General features: G+C 34.8%; 1 protein-coding gene across 1 annotated transcript in view; it reads left to right on the top strand.

Annotated features, from left to right (window-relative positions):
- The window catches only part of VGLL4 (vestigial like family member 4), a 175,878-nt gene that overhangs the window by 3,290 nt on the left and 144,934 nt on the right, over positions 1–27,654 (top strand). The window contains exon 2 of the mRNA XM_003762418.4: positions 21,104–21,180. Coding sequence (XP_003762466.1) covers positions 21,117–21,180 — 64 coding nt within the window. The 5' untranslated portion in view covers positions 21,104–21,116. The remainder of the gene's footprint in view (positions 1–21,103; positions 21,181–27,654) is intronic.

Here is a 27,654-nt window from a genome sequence, read left to right as displayed (position 1 = left end):
TGAGTATAGTCCAATCGTTACATCACCAGGAAACCATTATTTGTTGTAGGATTAAATCAATGCTAAATTAGATTTAACCATTATCTCTATCAATTCCACTGACTTAACACCTTGTAAGAATTCTAACAATATGTGTTGATAGATGGATAGATATGCTGTAGTAAATATTAAAAAGGCATCTGGCTTTTGGCTTAGACTTTGAATTATCTAAGTTGCTTTTTGTCCCAACTTGTATTGCATTTGAAATGCAATAGTAATAATAACAAGTATGAGGAACTATGAATTCTTAGAAGGAAAAATCCCCAAGTAAATGGGAAAACCTTGGTGTAGTTTAAAAATCAAGGGATTCATGTGGTAATGATTTTAAGGGACTATGGTGATTGTGAAAGTTGTGGTCTCCTTAATGCTTTGTTGGATTATTGTATCATATGTGTGAGAAAAATTAGTGAAAAGGGAAAGGTTTCAACTTTATGATAGCTCCAAAAATTAGGAAAAGAGAATTTCTTCCAGGCAAAATAGTCAAATTAAGAGAAGTACATTTACAATTCTTTTGGAGAGTCCTGTGGTTAATTAAATCCATATATAAGAGTTTAAAATCCGGTATAGGGGGATTATATTTTTCCCATAACCTTTTAAGATAAGACACCAAAAAGGAAATTAGAAATATGTAATGTATTTTAACTGTATGGTCTGGCAAGGTGGGAAAAAGGAAGGAGGATGAATATGGAGACCCTGAAAAATTAAAGGGACATACCATGTTTTGGGCTGGAGGTAAATAGCAAGCTGTTTTACAGTCAATTAAAAATGCTACAGGATGTATTTCATGAGCTCAAGTCTGATAACCAAATATTCATTAGTGCTAATCTTTTTTTTTTTTTTTTAACAGTACTGTATGTTTTAGGTTAAACAACTTTCCTTTAGTCCTGAATCAGCTAAAAGGAAAAAAAAAATGGAGAATTATCTTTCTTAGACTTGTACATTCCCTTTAGAGTCACTGTGAGGAAATCAATGAATGAATGAATGAAAGAAAAAGTATTTATTAAGTGCTTTCTGTGTTCAGAGTACTGTGCTAAGCACTGAGATAGCAAATAGAAACACAAGACAGTCGCTGTTCTCAAGTAGATCAGAAACATCCCAAGGGAGGTTTGTGTTGTGATTCTAAACGGAGTAGTCCCATTGGGCCTGGTTGAGTGGAAGGAATACTGACTCTAATGGAAGAAGCCCAGGATCCGAAGCCGAGCTTACATTTGCCAGTTAGTACCTACATGAAAGTTAGTACCTACAAGCTTCTATTTCCTCATCTGTAAATTAAGCGATTTGGATTACATGCTTTCTAAGGTCCTTTCCAACTCTTAAATCCTTTGATCCTATGATAAGGGGGTTGCCTACCAGCAAAGTAATATGTTCTCAGTTCTTGTCTTTTTTTAATCTTTGAGGTGGTAGGTCTCTTCTTTCCAAGTGAATTAAATTGATCGGACACCCTATTTTGGGAGTGTAAAAAACTCATAAGGAACCAGATACTCAAATACAAATGAAATACCCTCATAAATTAGTAGTTATGAATGTAGGATTTGGAGCCAAAAGATCTGAATAAAAATCTGCCTAAAGTACTAGCTATGAAATCAGGAGCAAGTTGTTTAACCTCTGAGCCTTAGTTTATACATTGGTGGAATGGGCTGGTTATATTTGTACTATTTGTGAGGAAAGCATTTTGTAAACTTTCAAATATTACAATAGCATAAGCTAGCTACTATTTTTGCTGTTATTACTTTTGTATGTCCTTTCACTTTGTAACCCACATGATGAAGAAGTAATTCTGGAAATCTGAAGTCCCATAAGTAAAGAGAGACTTGAAAAGAGTTAATAAAGGGAAGGTTTATCTGCAATTAAGATGAAGGAGAAGATTCTAGCACCTAGTCCTGAGAAGATAATGAATTAATGTTCCACAGGGGACTAGTTGAATATGAGTTTGATTTGCTCTTTTATTCTTTCTCTATCTGGCTAAGAATCAAATGCCCTTTTCTGTAACCTGCTTCCCCAAGTAGCACTTTGGTAGACAAAACTTGGGGAAAAAACCTCAGCTGTGTCACCATTCTACTTAATAAACTTCAGTGATTCCTTAGAGTGGTTGGGATAAAGTAGAAATTCCTCTATTCACAATCTGCATGCAGCCCTTTCTTTCTAGATTCTTTTTTTTTTTTTTTTTTTTTTTTTTTTTTTTTGTCATTGTTCAGTCTTTTCAGTTCAACGGACATTTCATGAGCTCAAGGATTTCCTTGGTAGAGATATTGGCCTGGTTTGCCATTCTTTCTCCAGATGAGGAAACTGAGGCAGACAATAACATGACTTGCCCACAATAACTCTGCTAGGAAGTATCTGAGGCCAGATATAAACTCAGAAAAATGAATTTTCCTGACTCAAGCCTGGTACTCTGTTCATTGTGACACATAGTTATCCGAAGATATTTTATAAATATTAGCTATTATTATCACCATCATTTATTAGTAACGTACTTATTCTATGTATATAATATTAATATTGATTTAGATGTTTATTGTATAATAAAGTATATAATGTTTATTATATATGTTCTTTAGTCATCTTTCAGTCATGTCTGACTCATCATAAGCCCATTTTGGGGTTTTCTTGGCAAAGATGCTGGAAGATACATCTTCCTGATTCTAGATCCAGTATCCTAGTAGCCCCATAGTATGTATAAATAATATAGTTTATTACATTGTAGCATACTATGAAATACTCCTATTATGTGTTACATTATATTATATTATGTGTTATATATGTATATATATGTATTACATATATATTTATGATTATACACACATCTATACATATATATTTATACAGAATACATACATATCTGCATGTTGTATCCTCAGATCGAATGTAAGCTCCCTGGGAATAAGGAATGTTTCATTTTTTGGTATTTGTAATCCTAGTATCCAGTGCAGTATTTTGTACTTAGTAGTTGCTAAACAAATATTTTCTGACAAATTGTTTAATGGGAGGATGCTTTTTGGCCAGTAGCAAGGAGACGTAAACTAATTTAGGATAGCCTAGTTTGAAAGTTTGTGATTTGTAAGGCAGTGACTAGTTAATACTTCCTAAGTTACTATGTTTATAAGTTCTAGTAGCTGTCACCAAAGTAAAAATGGTGGCCTTTGGCTATAGATACTAGCTTCCTTTTAGATTTTCCATGAGCATGGTGAAAGAGGAAAGAGCCATGAATGCTTTATAAAAATAAAGTGAAATACCTTTTTTTTTTTTTTTTTTTTTTTGGTCAGAGTAGGGTGGGAAGAGAAGGGATTGGGATTCAGACCTGTGATTTCATTTGTCTGAGCTAACTCAGTTTGGAAGCTGCTTTCATTGATTCAGGTTAGCAACTGGTCTGTAATTTACAACTATAGAGTTGCCTGGGGATACAAACAGGTTAAGCTACATGCCCAGGATCATGCGTTTATTAGTAGGTGTCAGAAGCAGGATATGAATCCAGGTTTTCCTGATTGAAAGACTTACCCTCAATCCATCAATAACCAAGAAGCATTTATTAAGCACTAAATATATGTTGGACACTGGTGAAGTTCCTGGGAATTCAAAGGCCAAAAAGAAAAGAAAAGAAAGGAAACAATTCCTGCCCTCAAGGATATTACATTCTTTTGTGGGGAGAGAAGATGATGTTTATATAATATGCATATGCATATATATGTATATGCCTATATACACATATAACAAAAATAGATATATAGAACAAACATAAAATCATTACAAGTTTCTATCTCAGACACCATGGAAAGGTTTTGGGAGAGGATGAGAAAAGTTTCCAAGTAGTACTTGCATTGAGCCTTGAAGGAAAAGATATTCTATGAAGTAGAGATTTTTAAAAAGGGATGCATTCCAGGTAGAGAAGAAATAAACTATTTCTTACCTCTCAAATACCATTGAAAATAGCAAAAATATTGTTTACTATTTAGTCTCTTAATTAGCATCTCAGTAAGGTGGCTCTACTACTCTTGATGGTGAACACAGTTTTTTTTTTTTAATTTTTAAAATTATTATAGCTTTTTATTTACAAGATATATGCATAGGTGATTTTTTCAGCATTGACAGTTGCAAATCTTTTTGTTCCAACTTTTCCCTTCCTTCCCCCAACCCCTCCCCCAGATGGCAGGTTGACCAATACATGTTAAATATGTTAAGGTATAAGTTAAATACAATATATGTATACATGTCCAAATAGTTATTTTGCTGTATAGAAAGAGTCATACTTTGAAATAGTGTACAATTAGCCTTTGAAGGAAATAAAAAATGCAGGTGGACAAAAATAGAGGGATTGGGAATTCTATGTAGTCATCTAGTCATGACTAGATAGTCATCTCCCAGAGTTCTTTCCCTGGGTGTATCTGGTTCAGTTCATTTCTGCTCTATTGGAATTGATTTGATTCATCTCATTGTTGAAGAGAGTCACGTCCATCAGAATTGATCCTCATACAGTATTGTTGTTGAAGGGTATAATGATCTCCTGGTTCTGCTCATTTCACTCAGCATCAGTTCATGTAAGTCTCTCCAGGCCTCTCTGAAATCATCCTGCTGGTCATTTCTTACAGAGCAATAATATTCCATAATATTCATATACCACAATTTATTCAGCCATTCTCCAATTGATGGGCATCCACTCAGTTTCCAGTTTCTGGCCACTACAAAAAGGGCTGCCACAAACATTTTTGCACATACAGGTCCCTTTCCCTTCTTTAAAATCTCTTTGGGATATAAACCCAGTAGTAACACTGCTGGGTCAAAGGGTATACACAGTTTGATAGATTTTTGAGCACAGGTGAACACAGTAAAAAAAAAAAAAACAAAAAACAAAAAAAACCCACAAAAAACTTAGCAGATCTTTTACACTTGTCTTCTGTTTGTCCTTCCATTTTTGTCCTTAAATGTCCTTGGGATAACTTTGCCTCATTGCATCTCTTTAACATGGTTTTTATTCTTTTTAAAAAAATTTTTTGATAGCATTTTATTTTTTCAATTACATACAAAGATAGTTTTCAACATCCATTTTTTATAAAATTTTGAGTTCCATTTTTTCCCTCCTCCCCAAGACAGCAGTCTTATATAGGCTATTCACATACCATAATTTAAAAAATATTTTCACATTAGTCACGTTGTGAGAGAAAAATCAGAAAAAAGGAAAAAACCACAAGAAAAAAAAAGCAAACAAAAAAGTGAAAATATGCTTCCATAGTTTTCTCTCTGGATGTAAATGGCATTTTCCATCCCAAGTCTATTGAAATTATCTTGAATCGTTGCCTTGTTGAGAAGAGCCAAGTCCATCACAGCTGTCACATAATCTTGCTGTTGCTCCACTTCACTTCACTCAGCATCAGTTCATGTAAGTCTTTCCAGGCTTTTCTGAAATCAGACCACTCATCATTTCTTATAGAATAGTAATATTCCATTACATTCATATACCATAACTTATTCAGCCATTCCCCAGTTGATGGACATCAGTTTATTGGTTTTTATTCTTTATTGATTCATGAAAAGAGATATTGTTTGTAATGGTCCATCAGCCTTTACAAAATTAAGAATTCTGGCTTAAAGATTGTTTTCTTGGCTACTATTTCTAAATCTTATGCCTGTACTCTGGCAAACATCCTTATCCCCTTCATGACCATTTTTCCAAAATCTTGGTCTCCAATTCTGGGTCCACTCTTATTTCTTATAGGTAAACGTTGCTTTATCTTTTCAGAATCAAGGATCCACATCATTGCCTAGCCATCACTTCCAAACCCTGCCTCCTACAAGCTGTCTTTCCTTACTTCTCTAATTTTGGAAATCCTTTGGGTTTTGCCTTCCTCCTTTGGAAAGTAAGCTTTTTGAAAACAAGGGCATTTTATCTTTTTATCTCTTTTTTAATATGTGTAGATCCTTAACACAGTGCCTGGCATATAATATTTAATAAATGTTTTAGCTATTCATCTTTTACTTAAATGCCAACATCATTCAGGGTATCTTGAAAGATATAACAACATATACAAACTTTTTCAGTGACAAATATCAGATAAGGCATAAATCCCATAGACTTACATTCACAAAAGGTGTTTGTCATCAAGATAGAGAAGATCCAGCTTAGAGTCTAAGTGGAAAAGAAATTCTTTATAGATGGTGAAGTTCTCCAGATGTTCTCCTTTCTCATGCAAAGTCACATCAAGCTTGAGAATATTTCATTGTCTTTTGGAAGAGATCTAATCTGAGAACCCACAAAAAGTAGAACAAATGGAGGAAGAATGTCTATTGCCAGTATTATAACCTGAAATTCCACGGACAATGGCGCTTGTCCATTACTATGTTTATCTGGGGCCAGATAGTGCATATAGACAACAGATTCAGTTCAAAGCTAAACAGGAGGGGGAGAGGAGATGGGGTTGCCTTCAGGGAATTGAAAAACTATTCTAGTAGCTCCAATTTTTTGCCAGAAATAAAGGCCCACCTTTTAAACATTATTATTCTATTCTGAGATAAAGAACATAATTGTCTCAAAACAAATGAAAATGGATATCACACAAAAGGCACTAAAAAGACTTATGGAGGATGTGGGAGGGCTACAACATTTAAAATTGAAGATTTTCCAGAGGAACTAGAGGAAAAAGATGGCATAAAGTAAAAGTAAGGTTAAAAAATGGGTTGGCCACTTGTTTAGCAGAAGTAGACATCTCAAGTGCTCCAATGATATCCTCAAGCCATTAGGGAAAAAAATAAGAAAGACTTTTAGAAGACTGAGTGAGCCCCAGTATGATGAACCATTGGAAAAACCTAAGCCAAGTTTTACATAGGATAGATAGCCATGGAGGGCTTGTAATTTTTACAGGAAACATCCAAATGGATGAGGTCACAGATGCATTTGATTACTGGAGTAGACAACATTATATATGATTTAGCTTAAGTTTTAAAGAAATAGGAGTATTTGGGTACAAGTTAAGTACATTACTCACAAAACTCTGTTATTAATCACAATATATAAACCTTAGTTTTCTTTACCAGAGATAAATAGAAAGCAATATTCATTCTCTCTGAAACTTAAGTTAGTTGGAAACCTTTGAAGATTGTGCTCAGCTGTGACTCAGACCAGCTTCTAAGCTATAACTTTAGTCGTTAAAAAAAAATTCTTATGTTTCTTCTGCTGCCAGATTTAATTTCCCTAATAATAGCTTTAAATGTCTTCGAGAGTTAACCTTTTCTCCACCAATTATTCTCTCCCACACATCCTCTTCCCCATACCCCCAACGTGTGTAAGATTTCCTTGCTTTTAAGAAGGGAAAAGATACTATTTTTTTTTTCATTTATTTCAGAAGGTAATAGGATCTCACTTGGGATCATGAAAAGAATACTGGAAGAGAAATTTAAGAGTTCTAGTCTTGTTTCTTTTGCTTATTTGCACTATGACCTTGGAAAAATCATTATTTTTCATGTCTCATTTTTTCCCTATAAATGGGAATATTAATAACTGCCCTACCTACATATTCAAAACTTTGTTATGAAGATCAAACAAAATATAGAGTGACAACATCACTTGCTTAGGAATCAGGAGAATTCAGTTTTAGTTTTAGTTTTGCTGCAATTGGCTTAACAATACTGGGAAATCACAGTCTTTCTAGATCTGCTTCCTTTTCTATAAAATGAAGGGAGTGAATTCAATGATCTGTTTTTTAGCTGCAAAACTCTTTGATTTTATGATACTAGAAGTAAAGGTCTTTTTAAAAAATATATAATGTCATAAATGCATTTTTGTCCTTCAAGTTTGGGTTTCGATCTGTGTTACTTGAGGTAAACTATTTAACTGCTTTGTTTCCTCCTTTGTAAAATGGGAATAATCATATTGGCCTTACCTACCTCAGAATATTTACATGAAATTATTTATGTGAAAACTGAAAAGGTAAGGTGATATAATTAAAATGAAATGACATATAGAAATACTTTGAAATCTTATAATCTCTAGAGAAGTATAAAATGGTAATTTTGTTAATTAAAAGAACACAGAGAGAAAGGGAAAAAGTATAACAAAGTTATAGGTTTCCAAGAAGTCTTAGAGGACAAGTAGAGACTACTTGGAGATAGAAATAGGAGCAAATATAACTAGAAGGAGATAAAAATAGGGTTGGAAGTATTGATGGAGAACAGGTTTTTCTATTCCCTTTTTAACTTTTTAAAATTAATAAGCATTTATTCTCATATCCCTCCTCCCAATTTTAAAAGAAAAAAGAAAAGCAAAATCTTTGTAACAAATAAACATAGTCAAGCAAAACATATTCCATGTTGGCAATATGCAAAAATGTATGTCTCATTTATTATCTTGAATCCTTCACCTCTTTGTCAACGGGTTGCATTGTTCATCATCTGCAATCTAAGTTAATCACTGCATTGATCAAAGTTAAGTCTTTCAAAGTTGTTTTTCTTTACACTGTGGGTGTTTTGTTCTGATTATGTTCACTTATCTCTGCTTCAGTTCCTACAAATCTTCCCAAGTTTCTCCCAACTTATCCCTTTCCATCATTTCTTGTGGTACAATAGTACTCTATTACATCTGTATACTAGAATTTGTTTAGCCAATCCCCAAATAATGGGCATTTCTTAGTTTCCAATTCTTTGCTGTCACTGTAAAGATAACTACTGTAAATATTTTTATGTTTATACAGGTTCTTTTCCTCTTCCTATGATCTCTTTGGTGTATAAATGTAGTAGTGGTGGTGGTGGTGATAATATCACTGAATCAAAGTGACTTCTTGGGGAATAGATATTTACTTTCTCAAATGACAGGACAAATCTGTAGCCTCACCAATAGTGCATCAATGTGCCTCTTCCCTGCTGCTCCACCATTTATCATTTTCCTTTTTTGTCTTCTTTGCTAATCTAACCTCAAAGTCACTTTAATTTGCATTTCTTTATTTATTAGTGATTTGAAGCATTTTAAAAATATGGCTATTGATAGCTTGAAGTCCTTCCTCTGAAAATTACCCATTCATATCCTTTAATTAAAGGATTTTAATTAAAATTAAAAAATGACTTATTCTTACAAATGAAATAAGTTCCTTATATATTTTAGAAATGAGACCTTTATTAGAAAAATTTGCTGCAAAGATGTTTTCCTGGTTATTTGCTTCCCTTTATTTGCTTCCCTTTTAATTTTAGCTGCTTTGGTTTTGTTTATGTAAAAACTTTCATTTTTATTTAATTAAAATTGTCTATTTTATCTTCTGATATTCTCTCTATCCTATTCAGTTTGGTCATGAATTCTTCCCAATTCATAGATCTGAAAGGGAATATCTTCTTTGTTCATATATGTAAGTATTTATTCCTGTGTAATATACACATGCATATACATGTATAAAGATATGTGTTTAAAATATCTTGTTCATGTATCTATTTGAGGCTTACCTTATTATAGGGTATGAGGTACTTATTTAAATCTAGTTTATGCTTAATTGTTTTTCAATTTTTCAAGGACTTTTTATTTTATCAAATTCAGGTTTTCCTTCAGTAACTGGAACCTTTGAGTTCATCAAAAATTAGGCTAAGTTGTTTTTCTTCTATATATTGTGTACCTAATCCATTTTACTGCTGATGGAGGCTAGTTCTACACTTAGCTACCAAATCACATGTTTGCTTGAATAATCTTGTCATTTCTGCTGTCTTTACAATTGAAACAGATTAATAACTAATTGACACACAAGAAAACCTATCCTCATTTTTAATTCCTTAAAATCAGAGATTGTATACAATCCAACAAATTTTTCTGTTAGACTTAAGAGTTCAGGGAGGAAAGGAATTCTGTCCAATCTTGGCTTTGTATCTCTCCCAGCACATATTCTTTGTACAGTAGGTATATATTAAATATACATTGATTTGAGAATTTATTTTATTGACCTTCTAAGTATGAGTCAATGTTTGTACTACACTATATGAGAGTTATTTCAGCCTCAAATATTTTTATTAGTGATAATGTGATTAACGTGACAGAACAAAAATGACTTATGAGTTCATACCCAAGATAAATGGAAAGATAATAAGAGAACCCCTAGTTGCTTTTGATGTGCTTGTCACCTGAATCAGAGCATTGAAAGAATGGTAAATGTGCTTAGTGAATACCCATCAGCTATCTTGGCTAGATTAGGGAATATGGGAGAATGGAGGAGGCTAGGTTAGGGAGAATGGGAAAGGAAAAAGGACCACTGTCCCTACCTTAAAAAAAAATAGAGTTTGTAAACTATAAACTTGTGAAAATAACTTCCATTATTAACAAAGTCATAGCACATATTGTTAAAGGGACAATTAGTGAACATCTCTAAAAGGAAATGGTGATCACAAAAGTAGCACAATGTCATCATGAACAGGTCATGTCAAGTAAACCTGATTTCCATCTTTGGCAACGTTATTGGTTAAATAAATCATAGTAAGCAAAGCAGTTGTCAAAGGCTTTCTTGATATTTGTGTGGACAAGATATAGCTCAGTGAGTAGACTTAAAATTGATTGAATGGCTAGACCCACAGAGTACAATAGTTATTAAAGATTCAGTGTCCCCTTAGAAAAAAGCCTATAGTGGAGTATCCCCTGGGTCTGTCTTTGGCTTCATACTATCTAATAGTTTTGTAAATGATTTATTTGGAGTGCTTATCAGATTTGAAGGTAACATAAAGCCAGGAACAGTAGCTGACACCCTGATGACAACATCTAGTCTCAACAAGTCAAGATGTAAGGCTGAAACTAATAAAATAAACATTAATAAGTAAAATATAAACTCTTAATCTGGACTTCAAATATAAGATAGTGGAGATGTAGCCAGATATCAGTTTTCTGGAAAAAAATCATTCAGCAGTGTTTTATGGCAACCAAAAAAAAGTAATGTGATTTTAAGACTTTTTAGAAAATCTTTAAGAGATTAAGTGCTTAGTACAAATAAAATATAACTATATCAGAACACATTTGGGATACTCTGTTAAGTTCTGAACTTCACATTTGAGAAGTACATAGATAAGCAGAAGAACTGGGGTATTTTAGCCTGTAAAAAAAAAAAAAAGAAGACTATAGTCATGTGGAAAATATCTTTAAGTCTTTGAAGGACTGTTAAATGGTTCTGCTTAGTTCTAGAAGGCATAACTGGTAACAGAGAGATTTAGGTTTGATATAAGAGAATTTTAATCCCATTCAATTTAATGCATTTGGCAAGCACATATTGCATGATTGACACTGTTTGGGGGAGTTAGAAACCATCCTTGCCCTCAAGCCGATTATATTATATTGGAAGGGAAGATACAAACATGTAAATAAATAAAAAGTATATAACAGAGCTAAGCAAAAATGGAATGTGCTAGATTATGGAATCGTAGATCTAAAGATGGAAAGGATCTTTGTTGCCATCAAGTCAACTTTCCCCACCCCCAGTTTTATGACAATGAAACTGAGGCCCTAAGATGTGTGATCCAAAATCACACATATAAACCAGAAGCATAATGTGGTTTCTGCCCTCATTAGAGCTCTTTAGGGCAAAAGGCTAAATGGCCACTTGGGTATTTTGTAAAGAAAATTCTTGGATGGATGCAAATTAAGCTCAAAAAGCCTCTGAAATGCCTTTCAAATTAAGATTTTAATATTCTGGATCTTTTAAGAACAGAGAAATCAAGTTCCTTCTCTTCCTACCCCAACTCCCATACTAGAAAACATACAAGATGAATAAAATATAGTTCCTGTCCTCAGGAACTTCATATTTGAAAGGAAGGATAAGGCAAAACATAAAATCACTATTGCCCAAGACAGAATATGGTATTTCATAAGAAAGATACAAACAAAATACCGTGAATATTTGGGGAGGAGAGAGATCATCTCTATGTGGAGATAGGATGGTAATCGCTAAAGATCTTATGAAAGGAATGCAGCTAGGTGGCGCAGTGGATAGAGCATCAGCCCTGAAATCAGGAGGACCCGAGTTCAAATTTGGTCTCAGATACTTAATACTTCCTAGCTGTTGATCTGGAACAAGTCAGTTAACCCCAATTGCCTCAGAGGGAAAAAAGAAAGAAAGAAAGGAATGGCATTAGAAATGAGTCATTAGAAGTGGGAAAGATCTTGATAGATTGGTATGGGACTTCCAGATAGAGTATGAAGATAGTAAAAGCACAAAGACAATGAACATAGGGGAATGTTGGGAATGGAGAGATGAAAGATTGCCAAAATTTAGGTTATATTCAAAAGATCAGTGGCAAATAAAGAAATTCGAGTCATCTATATGTGTTTGAAATGCTGACTCTGTTTAAGGTCTATGGCTCTATGACTTCAGTACATAGGGAAAATACTACATCAAGAAATTTACATTTTCTTTGGAAGCAGGAAGGTACTGCTGAAATTAATTACCCCCTTCTCCCTTGAACATAGTCTCAATCAATAAATCAGTGAATAAACATTTGTTAAGCATCTATGCTGTGTTAGGTACTGGGCATACAAAGAAAAGTATTTTGGACTATTCCTTTGCATTTGTAAAATTGCATGCCTTAGATCATTTTTATTTCTGTATTCTCCGGGATCCATCATGGGATATTATAGTTGACATTTAGTAGAGTTTGTTGTGATTCTTGTAATTATTATACCCAAGAAATTCTGTTGTCAGTCCAAAGGATAGATCAAAAAAGGACTAGTTTCTTTTTTTATATACAGTGCACAGAAATAATAACAATTTACATTCTATCATGCCTTAAGGATTATGAAATATCACACAATATCCCAGTGAGGAAGATAGAATAAGTAATAGCTAATATTTTTATAGTGCTCTAAATGTGCAGAGCAGTTCATAAATATTATCTCTTTTGATCCTCAACAACCCTGAGAGTTAGGGCTTATTATTATTCCCATCTTACAGATGAGAAAAGAAAGGCAGGCAGAATTCAAGTTACTTGACACCAGGATCATATGGCTAGTAACTGAGGCAAAATTTTAACTCATGGCTTCCTGAATTTAAGTCCCATGCTCCATTAATTCTCCAAAACAGACTCAGAAGTGGTAAGTAATTTGCCCATCATGGCATGACTAATGTCAGTGAGGGGATTCCATTCCAAATCTTTTGACTATAAGGTCAAAGCTTTTTCTACTCTACCATATTGCTTCTTAAAACCTCTTAAGGTTTTAACCTCTTGAGTGAATTTTCCATCCAAAATTGATGCCTCCCTCTCCCTTCCCCCCAAATTATTTTTTACTTGTTTTATATTGCCTACAAATTATTCAATATTCCTGATCATAGGTATCTGATATGAATGCATTGTTGGTTTCAAAGAAGCATGTGTGATAGGTGAATCCATTGTCACTCCTAGGATTGTAGATTTAACCTTGTTTTATAGGTGAAGAGACTGAGAAACAACACAGTTAAATGACTTGCCCAGTGTCATACATCTAATAAGCATGTGAGATGGGATTTGAATTTAGGTATTCCTCAGTCCTAGTACAGTGTTCTATTCCTATTACTGTAAAATAATGGTATAGAAATTACAGGAAAAAATAATAAAATCATGCTTAAGAGTTGCTGACATTCTCTTTAAAAGTACTTTATCATCTTTTTTTTGTTCTTGTTTAAAATTGATTCTTTGTGGTTCTGATGTTAGTGTACCCAGCATGACAGATTTAGGGATGGTGATCTATATGGTCCCTTCTAACCTTTAAAGACAACTTCATAATTCTGTGAGACTAGGTATTCACGTTTAATGTAGTACAGTTCTACATTTAATGTTTCATTTCATTTGACTTATAGTAAAAAAAAAATTATATAAAATGTGACATTCTGTAGGCTTCATTTTATTTCTCTCACTGCCCTCTTTATCTGTTCAATTCTGCTGTCCATAACTGATGTCTGGAGCTAGTCCTTCACCTTGGATTGCCATAACCATTTCCCAGCTGGTCTCACTTTATACCTGTTTTACAACAAAATCCTCCCAGCTGATCTCAATCCAGTCTTTTCCTTCTCTTATCTACTTTATATACTCCCAGAACATTAATATATCTAATATAATACTTTAAGCATGTTATTCTCTGCTCAAAAAATGTTGTAAAAATACCTGTTGGTTAGTCTGCAGGTTTCAAGTCTTTCCCTACTCCAAATGCAGCTTTCATTCAACCACTGAAATGATTTTTTTTAAATCTTAAAATTTCCCTTTAATCTTTAAAATGAAGGGGTTAAACTAGAAGTCTTTTTGCATTCTTACTTTTGAGACTTGAGAACTCTATTCTAAAATTCTGACAAATTACCTTCTTAATTTATTGTTACTGTTTAGTTGTTTTCTGTCATTCCAATTCCTTAGGATTCCTTTTATTTTGTTTGTGTGTTTTTTTTTTTTGGCAAAAATAATGGAGTGGTTTATTGTTTCTTTCTCTAGTTCATTTTACAAATGAGGAAACTGAGGCAAACAAGGTTAACTGACTTGCCCAGGGTCACATAGCTAATAAATATCTGAGGCTAGATTTGAACTCAGAACTTCTTGATTTCAGTCTCAGCCCTCTATCAACTGGGCCTTCTTTTCAATTTATTAGGCAAATAAAACCTAGGGAATTTTTGAGTCTTTATGAATTTATAAGAGTTTCTTTTCTTGGTATTCTCTATTTTAAAAAAAATTCAAACCGTTTGCATTGAGGAATAATGCTCTAGTTAGGAATTGGTATGGTGAAAGATCTTATCATAGAAAGTACTATATCACACAATTAAATGCTGGATCTGTGCCAGATTCCTGCGAAGTCTTGAATTATGGATCCTACAATGGATCCAGCCCTTAGCACAGTGATTAGCTTAGGTCTTGGCATATAATAGGCACTTAATAAATGTTATTTGATTACATACACACACACATACACATACATACAGACATTCTCACATATATACACATACATACATATATGCATATATATGGTATCAATTGTATCACAAAAGTTATAAAGGGATTTGCTATGCACTAAAAAATTATGAGTTTTCCTATTAAACTTAAATTTTGACCTAATTAATACATGGGTTTTCATGAAAGCATTTACCTTGTAAATTAACACACCCCTGCCTCATACTCATACGGAGTACTTTATTACCATGCATGTTATCATCCTAATCTTTCCTCTGAGACTGGGGCTCCAAATAGTTATTGGCTGGGTGATACTGGGCAAGTCACTTAAAGACTCTTAACCTTAGTTCCTCATCTAAACCATGAAAGGGGTGGACTGGATCACCTCTGAGGTCCTTTTAAGTTTTACTTCTTTAAAGTTGTGAAGCCACTCCTATTTTCTGGCCATTATAGGAAATTATTTCTTGACTTCGTTGCAACTTCTTAGGCTTCCATGATAATAGCGGGTAGTTTTAGGTTCAAGATAAAGAAAAAGTTTTTGGTTTTTTTTGGAACAATTCAAGCTTTCTGGAAATAAGTGGAAGAGGATGCCTTGGAAATAGACTTGATTTTACTAAAGGTCTTAAGTAAAAACTGGGTGAGATTTGGTGGGTATTGGACTAAATGTCTTTTGAAATTTTTTCCCACTTAGATTCTGTGATTCAACAAATATTAAGGACTTAAATGTTTGTAAATCACTGGGGGGTACAAAGGTAAAAAAAGAAACAATTCCTTTTCTCAAGGAATCTATATTCCATTGAAATGGTTGAAATAGCTTTAAATTTTTTTTATTTTTTTATGAATTTAACCATCAATAAACACAAATATTTCAACATAAAAAGGACCAAAACACAAGTTTACACACACACATCCATGAACTTTTATTATATACAATTTGTCTTTGTAAGTACATGTTAAATTTAATAAGAGTAAAAAAAAATTGCCTCATGTGAGTTATATCTGAGCTCTTTTTTCCTGAACTTTTTTGTTTTGTTCTGTATGTTTGATGATGCTTCTTTCTTTTTTTTTTTTAACTTCATTTTCATGACCCATTCACAGCCTCTAACAGAAACTCCCTTCCCCTTATGACAAATTGTTTTTCAATCCAACTAGAGATTTTTAATGGCAATATTATAGAATCTATGTATTTATAAGAGTTTCTTTTTGTGACCCTTCTGCCCTCCTTGAAGTATATCCAAGTTTATGTTCATTGTTTCCATGACACCATCTATCCATCTCATCCTCTGTCATCTCTTTTTCCTTTTGCCTTCAATCTTTCTCAACATCAGGAGTATCTTTTCCAATGAATCCTGTCTTTTCATTATATGACCAATGTATTTAATCTTCAGTTTTAGTATTTGACCCTCTAGTGAGTAGCTTGAATTAATTTCTTTAAGTATTGACTGATTTGATCTCCTTGTGTCCAAGAGACCCTCACAAATCTTCTCCAGCACCATAATTTAAAAACATCAATTTTGCAGCACACAGCATTCCTTATAAGCCTAACTTACAGAATCTTCAGCATTATTCTGAACATTCCTTGGCATTGTCCTTTAGGATTGGGATATAAATTGATTTTTTCCAATCGTGGCAGCTGCTATATTTTCCAAATCTGCTGGCATATTAGAGTGCAATGCTTTAACAGTTTTTAACAAAGAAACAGGCAAACAAAATCAATTATCCCACTGGCCATGTTTGAAAATATGTAGCTCCTTTTGTATCTCTTTAGTCCGTTATGTGCCTGACAAAAAGTGGGGGTCCAGCTTCATCATTAGTTTGGTCACTGATTGGTCACTAAACTGAGCAGTCCTAAAATCATTCACAGTTGTTTTCTTTTATATTATTGAGATCATTGCATTAATTGTCTTCCACCGTTTGCTTATTTTATTCACCATCAATTCATACAGATCTTTCTGATATCTGTTATATTTGTTTTTCTCGTGAAATAAAAATGTTCTATTACATTTATATGTCAAAATTTGTTTATTTTCCAGTCAATAGTCAACTACTTAATTTCCTATTACTGTAATTTTTATAGTTACAAAGACCTGAGAAGAGAGTAGATACTCATCAATTAAAGTTGAATTAGGTCATATAATGGAATATTATGTGATGTGAGAAATAATAGGATGAATGCAGAGAAGCATTCAAAGATATATGAACCAATAAAGCAATGTAAACAGAATCAGGAAAACAATATAAAAAATGCAACAATGTAAATGAAAAAAAAAAAACCCTAGCAAATTTAACAAAAATGCACTGCTATGAACCTGAACAATCAAGCCTGATTCCAGAGAAAAGATAAGACGTTGGGGGTTCCCTTCTTTTCAGAGGAACCAGGGCTGTGAATATAAAATGCTATATATGGGGATGGTTTTGATTGCTGAATTGGCTAGTCTTGAACCAAGTGAATTTTTAAGCTATTATTTATAAAGGATGTCTTTATAAAGCGGAGGAGGAGGGTAGGGCATAATGTTAAATGGAAGTATTGTAAAAACAGAAGATTATTAATGAATCGTTTTAATTTTCAATGTTTATATATCTGGCCCTTCTTTTTGTCTTTAACTCTTTGGTGCCTGTGCCTAGGAGTGGTACTTCTGGTTAAAGACTGTAGAATTTAGTGACATTAGGGGGAGGATATACTTCCAGAATGTTAAAATTATATTTTTATTAGGTGAGCTGTTCTTATTGTATCAAAGTGCTTAGTTTTATTGACCTTTTTTTTTTATAGACTTTGATATTGGAGCATTCTTTTTTCTCCTTACTATCAGAATCCTTTATCAGATAGTCAAATCACTAAGCATTTATTAAGTGTTATTATATACTAAGCATTGTGCTAAGAGCAAGGGATATAAAGAGATAAAAAAAACTAAACAAAACAACTTTTCCTATCTTGAAGGAAATGATGTGTTAACTATATGCAAATAAAACAAGTTACAGGATAAATTGGAGATTATCAGAGAAGGTAAGGCTCTAGAATTAAGATGGATTAAAACAGACCTCCTGCAGAAAGTAGTATTTCAGCTGAGATTTGAAGGAAAGCTTGAAGCTGAAATGAGGTAGGAAAACATTCCAGGTATAGGAACAGCCAAATAAAATCAGCTATCAAGAGATGATATATCTTGTTTGAGGAACAACAAGGAAACCAATGTGACTGAATCATAAAGATAAGTGGAGGAAAGTAAAGTATGACTGATGAGCTTTAAAAGCCAAACAAAAGTTTTTATATCTGATCCTAGAGATAACAGGGATTCACTGGTGTTTATTAAATTGGAGAAGAGGATATTATTTTAGGGAGATATCTTTGATAGTTAAGTGGAGGATGGACTGGAGTGGGGAGAGATGAAGCAGGAAGGGCAAGTGGCAGGTTAATGAAATAGTCCAGGTGAAAGGTGATAAGGACCTGGATCAGGATGGTGGCAGTGCCAGAGAAGAGAAGGTATATTAGAAAGATGCTGCAGAGGTAGAATTGATATGTCCTGGCAACAGATTGGATGTGGAATGAAAAAAGGGTTGTGACTTGAGTGTTGAGTACTCTCAACAGTTATTGGGAACTTCTGAAGAGGACAGGGCTTGGGGGAAGGGGATAATGAGTTCAGTTGAGACACATTAAATTTAAAATGTTTATGGCATTCAGTTTGAGGTGCCCTTATGGGCAGTTGGAGAGGCAAGAATGGAGGTAAAGAGAGAGGTTAGGGCTGGATAAATAGATTTGAGAATAATCAGCACACGATTTCAGAAAAGCTGGAAAGACTTACATGAACTGATGCCCAGTGAAGTGAGCTGAAACAGGGACATTGTATATAGTAACAGATTATGTTGTGATTGACTATGATAGACTTGGTTCTTCTCAGCAATATAGTTATCCAAGACAATTCCAATAGACTTGGGATGGAAGATGCCATCAACCTGCAGAGAAAGAACTATGGAGACTCAATGCAGATCAAAGCATATTATTTTCACCTTTTCTGAGGGGGGGTTTGCTTTTTCTTTCTTGTGGCTTTTCGCTTTTCTCCTGATTTTTCCTTTACAACATGACTTTGTTTAAAATGATTGTACGTATATAACTCATATCAGCTTGCTTGCTGTCTTGGAAAGGGGGAGATAAGAGCAGGAGGGAGAAAAAATTTCGAACTCAAAATCTTGCAAAAATGAATGTTGAACTGTATAAATATGTATACTTATATTGTATTTAACATATACTTTAACATGTTTAACATGTATGGGACTGGCTGCCATCTAGGGGAGGGGGTGGAGGGAAGGAGGGGAAAAGCTAGAACAGAAGTGTTTACAAGGATCAATGTTGAAAAATTACCCATGCATATGTTTTGTCAATAAAAAGCTATAATAATAATGATAATAATAAAATGAATATTGAAAACTATCTTTATATATAATTTGAAAACTATAGTATTATTGAGGAAAAAAAGAGAACAATCAGTACAGAGGGAAGGAAACCACATAAAAGAAGAGAGAGGGTCTAGGACTGAATCTTGGGGATTATTTATGCTTAGAAGGTATAACCTGAATGAAGATCCAACAGAGAAAGTGTGGTCACACAGGAAGGAGGAGAAACAACAGATCAGGGTCACAAAAACTAGAGAGAAGAGAGTGAGTTACAATCTTAGAAGTTATAGGAAGGTCAAGGAGAAAGAGGATTGAAAAGGAGGATGAAGATTTATGGCTTGCATTAAAATCTTTGTCTGAAGCCTTCCCATAATAAGAAGATAATCCTGGTTTCTCAAAGGTTGAACTTGCATAGGGTGAGGTGCAGCAATCTGTGCCAATCCAGGAAGGCTTTCTATACAGTCTTTACTGATGAATATGATGGATATAGGTCTGGACTAGGATATTAGAAAGAGCTGGGTCCAAAACCTGCCTCTGACACTTACTAGCAGTGTTACCATAGGCAAGTCAACCTCTCTCTTGGTTTCCTTAATTCTCTAATGAAAGAAAGCATAGTTACTGTTTCCATGGAGCTTATACTCTAAATCCTTTTTTTTTTTTTTTGTAATAGCTTTCTATTTTTCCAAATATATGCAAAGATAGTTTTCAACATTTACCTTTGAAAAATCTTATGTTTCAGATTTTTCTCCTTCCTTTCTTCCCTTCCCTCTTCCATAGATAAAAGGAATCCAATATAGATAGGTTAAATATATGCAATTCTTACAAATTCATTTTATCATGCTGTGTAAGAAAAATCAGGTCGAAAGGGAAAAAATGAGAAAGAAAAAAAATCAAGCAAACAACAGTAACAACAAAAGTTTTTTTTTTTTTTTTTTTTTTTTTTTTTTTTTTTTTTCTTTTTTTTTAATAGCCTTTAATTTACAGGATATATACATGGGTAACTTTACAGCATTAACAATTGCCAAACCTCTTGTTCCAATTTTTCACCTCTTACCCCCCCCACCCCCTCCCCTAAATGGCAGGATGACCAGTAGATGTTAAATATATTAAAATATAACTTAGATACACAATAAGTATACATGATCACAACATTATTTTGCTGTACAAAAAGAATCAGACTCTGAATTATTGTACAATTAGCTTGTGAAGGAAATCAAAGATGCAGGTGTGCATAAATATAGGGACTGGGAATTCAATGTAATGGTTTTTAGTCATCTCCCAGAGTTCTTTTTCTGGGTATAGCTAGTTCAGTTCATTACTGCTCCATTAGAAATGATTTGGTTGATCTCGAGTAACAACAAAAGTAAAAATACTGTGCTTTGATCCATATTCAGTCTCCATAATTCTCTTTCTGGATGTGGATGGCTCTTTCCACTACAAATCTATTGGAATTGGCTTGAATCATCTCATTGTTGCCAAGATCCGAATCCATCACAGTTGATTATCACATAATCTTGTTGCTACTGTATACAATGTTCTCTTGGTTCTACTTATGTCACTCAGTATCTGTTCATGTAAGTCTCTCCAGGCCTCTCTGAAATCCCTATCCTCCTCATTTTTTATAGAACAATAATATTCCATAACATTCACATACTATAACTTATTCAGCCATCCCCCAACTAATGAGCATCCACTCAATTTCCAGTTCCTTGCCACTATAGAAAGGGCTGCTACAAACATTTTTGCACTTGTGAGTCCTTTCCCTTTTTTAAATGATCTATTTGGGATACAGACCCAGTAGTTCACTCCAAATCTTAGTAGTGTTTTTTTCTTTCAGGCTCCAACCAGGAATGGAGACCCCATTGGATGTTTTGTCAAGAGCCGCATCCCTAGTGCATGCTGATGATGAAAAACGTAAGTCAATAACTGTTTCACAAGTACTTTACAATATACCTTCCTGCAATTCCCAGCATGTGGTAGTCATCAGTATGGTTTATTTTTTCCCTTATTATCAGCATATTTGAATACTCTTAATATGGGTGTTTATTTATGAGGGCTCATCATTTTATCTTATTTTCTCTCCAATAATCTATGATGTAACGAATTTAGTATTCCCTCCTACAATGTAGATCAAAATTATCCATACCTTCCCTACCTTTGACAACTCTTGTTAACACCTTCAGAAATTTGAATGTCATGATATTAGAGAGATTCCACCTCTCTGATATCATGGTAATTTCCCAGAATGAAGGACAAACAATAACAAGAAGAAGGAATACACTTCTATGCAAAGAATATGCAAATACATTTCTTAGGTTCTTTCCATGTTGCCTATAGCCCAGTGGAATACTTGGACTGCTGGCAGCCTTTGATCTTGTGGGGTATGACTGACTTATCCTTTGTTTTCCTTCTAGTTCTATATTTTTCTGGTGATCTCCTCTAGACCACTTCTCCAATATTTCTAACTTGTAGCCAGCTTACATTCACCAAGCACTTCTCCATTTCCCTTCATTTCTTCAGATGTTACGGTATTCTACACAACATCACTGGGACAATATAAGTATTACATACATGGGTCTTTGTGTCACAGAGGAACTTGGCATCAGTCAAGCCATAGCTAATCTTCCAAGGTAATCCAGCCTCCCGTCCACTCACCGAATCAAATTCATTATCCTTTTGCATTGTCTGTCTCAGATACAGGTACTAATGGATGAGCTCCTGGAGGCTATCAGTCCATCTGTGTATCAGAGATTGGACAATAGACATTCTTCAACCACTTGATCCTTTCTGTATGTATAGTCAGTCAGTCAAGTCAAACAAATATTTATTAAATGCCTTTATGTGCCAAATGATGGGGTTACAAAGAAAAGTAAAAGAGAGTTCGTGCTCTCAAGTAAGTCACATAGGAGATGGAACATGCAAGTAACTTTATACAAACAAGATATATAGAGAATAAATTGGAAATAATTAACAGAAAGAAGGCACTAGAATTAAGAGGCCCTCTAGCAGAAAGTGGAATTTAGCTAGATGTAAAGGAAGTCAATAGACAGAAATGAGAAAGGAGGGAGGGTATTCCAAGCATGAGGGGCAGTCAGGGAAAAGGTCCCGAGGCATTCCTGTCTTTCTCATCTTTGTTTTCTCTAGTACAATTTCTATTTCATCTCACTCTGACTTTGGAGCTGTGATGTTAAGAGTTCATATATAGTGATTCCACTGTTTTTGTTGATGAAAAGAATTTATAATAAAAATCTTCACATATCTTTTCCATTCTTCATTTATGTGGTGTTCTCCTTGGAGTTTTATTCTCTATATTCTTGTTGTAGCTCTCATAGTTTTCTTTACACTCTACCTCCCCTTTACTCCTCAGTTTAATGAGACAATAGTCTTCACAATCCACCGTTCTTCTCTGTAAGATTTTCTAAATAAATTTATGTTTGGGGCAATTGGGTGGTATAGGGTATAAAGTACTAGTCCTGGAGTCAGGAGGATCTGAGTTCATATTAGATACTTAGATACTTGACATTTCCTACTTGTGTGATGCTGGGCAAATCACCTTAAACTTGATTGCCTTAGGGGGAAATAAATAACATCAATTGATATTCTATATCAATATTTCTCTTGACTACCATATCTATCCACTTGGTTAGAAGTTATAGTACTTGCTAGATGAGGTGGTTTTTTAGGATCTTTTGGTATTCCTGGTATAGCTTTATACTGATTAAATTTTTGTAGGAAAGTATTGTGTCAATCAAGGTTCTTTCCTCCCTCCATTTCCCATTTTTCAGGACCAGTAATTAATTTTAAACAAATCAGGTTGCAATTTTAATTGTACTTCACACCTTTATTGATTTTTGTTCTTCTAGCTTTATGTTACTTTTTTATGTTTTAAGAAGTTGGCGATCTGACTGTACAGAGAGCATGTACATGAATGATGAATTTCTCTTTAGTGAGTTGTGTTATTGGTGCATGCTGTTTTCATTGATTCCTAATTCTTATCTCTAGAATCATTCTTCGTTGATTGATATGACTTGTGTGAAATTTCCAAGCCCTGCCCTCTCTCATTCCTTATTCCTGAATCATACTATTTTACCATTCTCCCTATGTCCTCCTTTGCAATGAAGTTACTGAGTACCAAAGTATATGTTGACTTAATTTGGAGGATCTTATGAAGGTCTTGGTCAAATTTCTCTACATGTTCATTTTCTGTAACAAACATTAATACATAATTTTTCATGATTTTTTTTTTGGTAAATACTTATGAGTACTGCAGTTTAAAATGGCTAGCTGTTCAATGAAATAATGCTTTTTTATGTCTTGGATGCATGATAAAATCCATCTCTACAAACTAGGTAGGAAACAAGGTGTAATCTGCAACCTCTACTCACATAACTATGCTTTGCAATTTTCAAATATTTTAATTGGTTGAGAGCATGGAGAAGGTGAAAGGGTAGGTAGGGAGAAAATCTGACAGTCTATTTTTGGGTCTGTTCTTATAGAGATAACAGCCTGCTCTTCCAGATCTTGGAAAGACTCAGAAATTCTTCCCTGCACAGGTGGTCATGAATTCACTGCTAAGAACAAAGGTGCTAAAGTTTATTTGTGGCTTGAATTTGTGCAAGGTTCTAGTGTATGTTTTTTTTTTACTAGTATTTTATTTTTCCAAATACACGCAAAGATAATTTTCAACATTCATTTTTGTAAAACTTTGTGTTTCAAATTTTTCTCTCTCCCTCCTATACCTTCCCCTTCCCCAAGATAACAAGCAATCTGATACAGGTTAAATATGTTCTGTTTTAACTCTTGATGCCCACTTCCTAAAGTTTACTATAGGCACAGTGTACAGATTAACATTCACCTAGGCTTAATAATCTATATTTCATATTAAATACATTGCATCTATGAGATGGGCCAGGAAGCAATTACCCAGGGATAGGATAAGTCTTAACATTACAACAAAAAGGAAGAAATATAAGACGACAGATCAAGGGAATATGGTCAAGGGAAGCATTTGTCTGACTGGGGAAGGCCTAAAAGTACTTTTAGGCAGCTGGAAGGAAACTAAGTTTAGAAAAATAATAGGGGCAGGGAAGAGGAGAAAGGGAGAGAAGGAAAGGAAGAGAGAACAAAGAGTGAGACAGGAGAACAGAGAGAAGGGAGAGAAAAGATGGGGTGGAAGAAAGGGAGGATTAATAGAGTAGTTTCTCAAAGGAATTGGTCAAGGAGGAAACGTGATCAAAGGTACAAATAAGAGGGTCGATCTCGGCTAAGAAGCCTACCTTTTTCTCAGAGACTAGGGCAAAGAAATAAAAGACAGGTGAAAATCTAAAAAGGGTTGAAGGAGATGAGGAAACACGTGATGCTTGACTTCAATTTCTTAGTTAAACAGAAGAAGGTGGAAGCGGGGGTGGCGTTTGGGGTGGGGTTGAGTAGAGAAGAGAGGGTTAGAGCAGTTGCTGTGGAAAGTGTGGCAGTCAATCAGGAAAGAATGAAAGCATCATTGTGCTGCCCTTGAGATTAAGTGACATGCATTTGAAGTGGACTCAAAAGACATAGTTGTATGACATCCTCTATCCTCTGGTAGCATTCCCTTGCCTGGGAAGGGTTGTTCAGGATGTAGATGGCAGAGGCCAGCCAGCTTTAAGGAGTGCCTGATTGTGCTTAATAGTCAGACAATAAGCAAGGGATTCACAGTTGGGGTCTATTGAATTAGTCTACTGCCCATGGTTGTGAATAAGGGAAAGTGATTTGGAAGTAGGCTTGGTGGAACTAGTAGAAGAATGAGGAATGAAGTAACAGAACAACAGGGAGGATTGAAAGGGAGTGAGGGAGAGAGGAAAGGAGGGAGAATAAGGAGAGGGAGCTGAAAAAGTGGGGGGAGAGAAAAAGAAGATTGTGAGAGGGATTTCAGAGTTCAGTATAATGGAGATGACACATTTAGGGGATAATTATGAGATCAAAAATATAATCACTCTTATAGATAGCTTAAGTAGGTGGATGAAACTCATGGGATCAACTGTGAGGCTGAGAGTACAACAAACAGCATGTATATTAAAGGCTCCAAGTGTGAGTACAGGAGTTGAGTAGAGAGCACACCTACAAGTTAGTTTATTGTTCAGTCATTTCAGTTGGACAAAAAGTCCAACTTTTTCTGACCCCATTTGGAATTTTCTTAGAAAAGATACTGAAATGATTTGCCATTTCCTTCTCCAGTACATTTTACAGATGAGGAAACTGAGACAAACAGGGTTAAGTGATGACATTCCCAGAGTCACACAGGTCATAAGAGTCTGGGGTCATATTTGAAGTCAGATCTTCCTGAAGATAGGCCTGTTACTTTCTCTATTGTGACACACAGCAGTTCATGAGTTACTTGAGTGAAAGAGATAAGGAGGGAGGGGAAAAAGAGGAGAGAGGAGGAAAGGAGGAAGGAAGGAAACAAGGGGAAAAGGAAGAGGGAGGGAAGGAAGGATAGAGGGAAAGGGAAAGAGTAAGCACAAGAGCACCCAAACCCTCTAGATATCAATAGATATGACTCCCCCAAAAAAGATCTAGATTGGGCAATTAATATAGATTAATGGAAAAGAAATTGCAGAAAGACGGTGGCAGAAGGAGGATGTTAAAGAATGAGGTTTATACCTATTTCTCACCCTGGATCAATATTATGGTTTAGAGCAACCTTCATTGAAGAAGTTGGCCAGGGATGGATTCTGTTAGAGATAGTGGGCTTCTTTCTATAGTGAGAAGAATGGAAGAGAACCAGGATGAAGGGGCATTTCAATGTGGAGTTCTTGTTCAGAGGGCATAATGAAAATCATGGATAAAGGGGAATGAGGAAGAGAGTGAATAGTGATAATGTAGAATAGTATTTTCTTTTCATCTTGGTAGGCGGCAGAACCAGAGAGGTCTTTGCCTTAGGGTGCTGCCATGGTGGGGAGGTGGTTATATTCCTGTGGCTCCTTTCCTTTTTGTCCTCTGCTAGCTCATGCTGCCACGTGGATCTTCTCTTTTAGCATCTCCACATCGTGGCACTCCTGACTTTCAGCTTGCCTTTCCTCTTTACCCCTACCCCCAAACATCAGAGAGCTGGAGTGGGAACAGTAGGATGAATGAATTGGACCTCTCCTCTTATACCGACTCCTTCCTTCTTCCTTTGGACTAGAAAGTAAATAAAAAATAAAAGACAAGGTTAATTTCCCTCTCTGTATCCTGGGTGCAGATGACAGGTGATGATCTGATCTCATCTTCTCCAAGAGTTTCTTCTAGTTTCCAACTGGGGAATTCCTGTTCTACATATTGTAAAGAGAGGAGAGTAATCTTTCCTTTTCTCCTATGCTTATAAAAGCTCAAATTTTGATAAGCAGCTAGGAGCACTGGGATGAGTATATAAGGTCACTGCAATCATAGTACGGTCTTCACTAAAATAATCTTTGATTCCACTGTTGCTTCTGTTGGTTTAGAAGAAGGTCTGACATCATCCTGCCATAACTGTCATTATTTTAGCTTATTTAGTCCACATCACGAGAAGGAGGGAAAGTGTGAAGAATTCTACAATGGTGCAATCATTTTCATTGATGTAATTATTAATGTTGACACCTTGGGAAATCCTTTCTTACTTTGGAACCATGTACATCACCCTACACTGTCAGAGTCCAAAGATTACATGGCATTTCCCACTACCAAAATTGTGAGCATGTTAAAAAAAAAAATCACACTCTTTGTAGATCCTGACCTTCCTATTTGATTTTGTCTTTAGCCAAGATTCCTGAGAGCTATAAAACTTAGATTAAAATCTCCTTCCTTTGATTAAAAAATATATATGTCCTAACTTTGGTTAACTAAAGGATATCACTCTCCTTAATCCTTTTTTCTCACTTCAAGTCCTGCTTATCCAAAACTCTGATTGAGTGGATGGAGGTCTAGTCTTGGAGTCTGAAAGATATGAATCCAGGTCTATCATTAACCCATATATTAACTGAGTGACCAGTGTCTATCACTTAATATCTAATTGCCTTCAAACAACTGTAAGATACCAGTTATAGGCAAGCTGCTGATCTACAGCTATGAAGGGAATTTCCAAACTAGAAGTTCCCTACATCATTGTAACCAGAGGTCTGCACATCCTCCAATTAAACACCAGAAAAATGTTCTAATTTGCTTTCCCAAGTTATGTAAGGAGAAATTTCCCCTTTTCCTTTGAGGTGTAGTTAGGCTCTGCCCCTAGCCCCCTCCACCCCCTCTTTTTGGAGGGCTGTAAGAAATAGCCCAAGGCTTGCTGTTATAGTCCACTCCAGTTACTTTAGAAGAAAGTGGAAGAAAGAAAGATGAAAGATTCCAGCGAAATCACAGAAGTACTTTTCCCAAAACCAAAAATCCAGAATGTGGTGAGGG

Source organism: Sarcophilus harrisii, chromosome 1 (genome assembly GCF_902635505.1).
Source record: "Sarcophilus harrisii chromosome 1, mSarHar1.11, whole genome shotgun sequence".
NCBI classification, from domain to species: Eukaryota; Metazoa; Chordata; class Mammalia; order Dasyuromorphia; family Dasyuridae; genus Sarcophilus; species Sarcophilus harrisii.
Note: the sequence above shows the minus strand (reverse complement) of the source record. Positions and strands in the feature narration are given on the sequence as shown.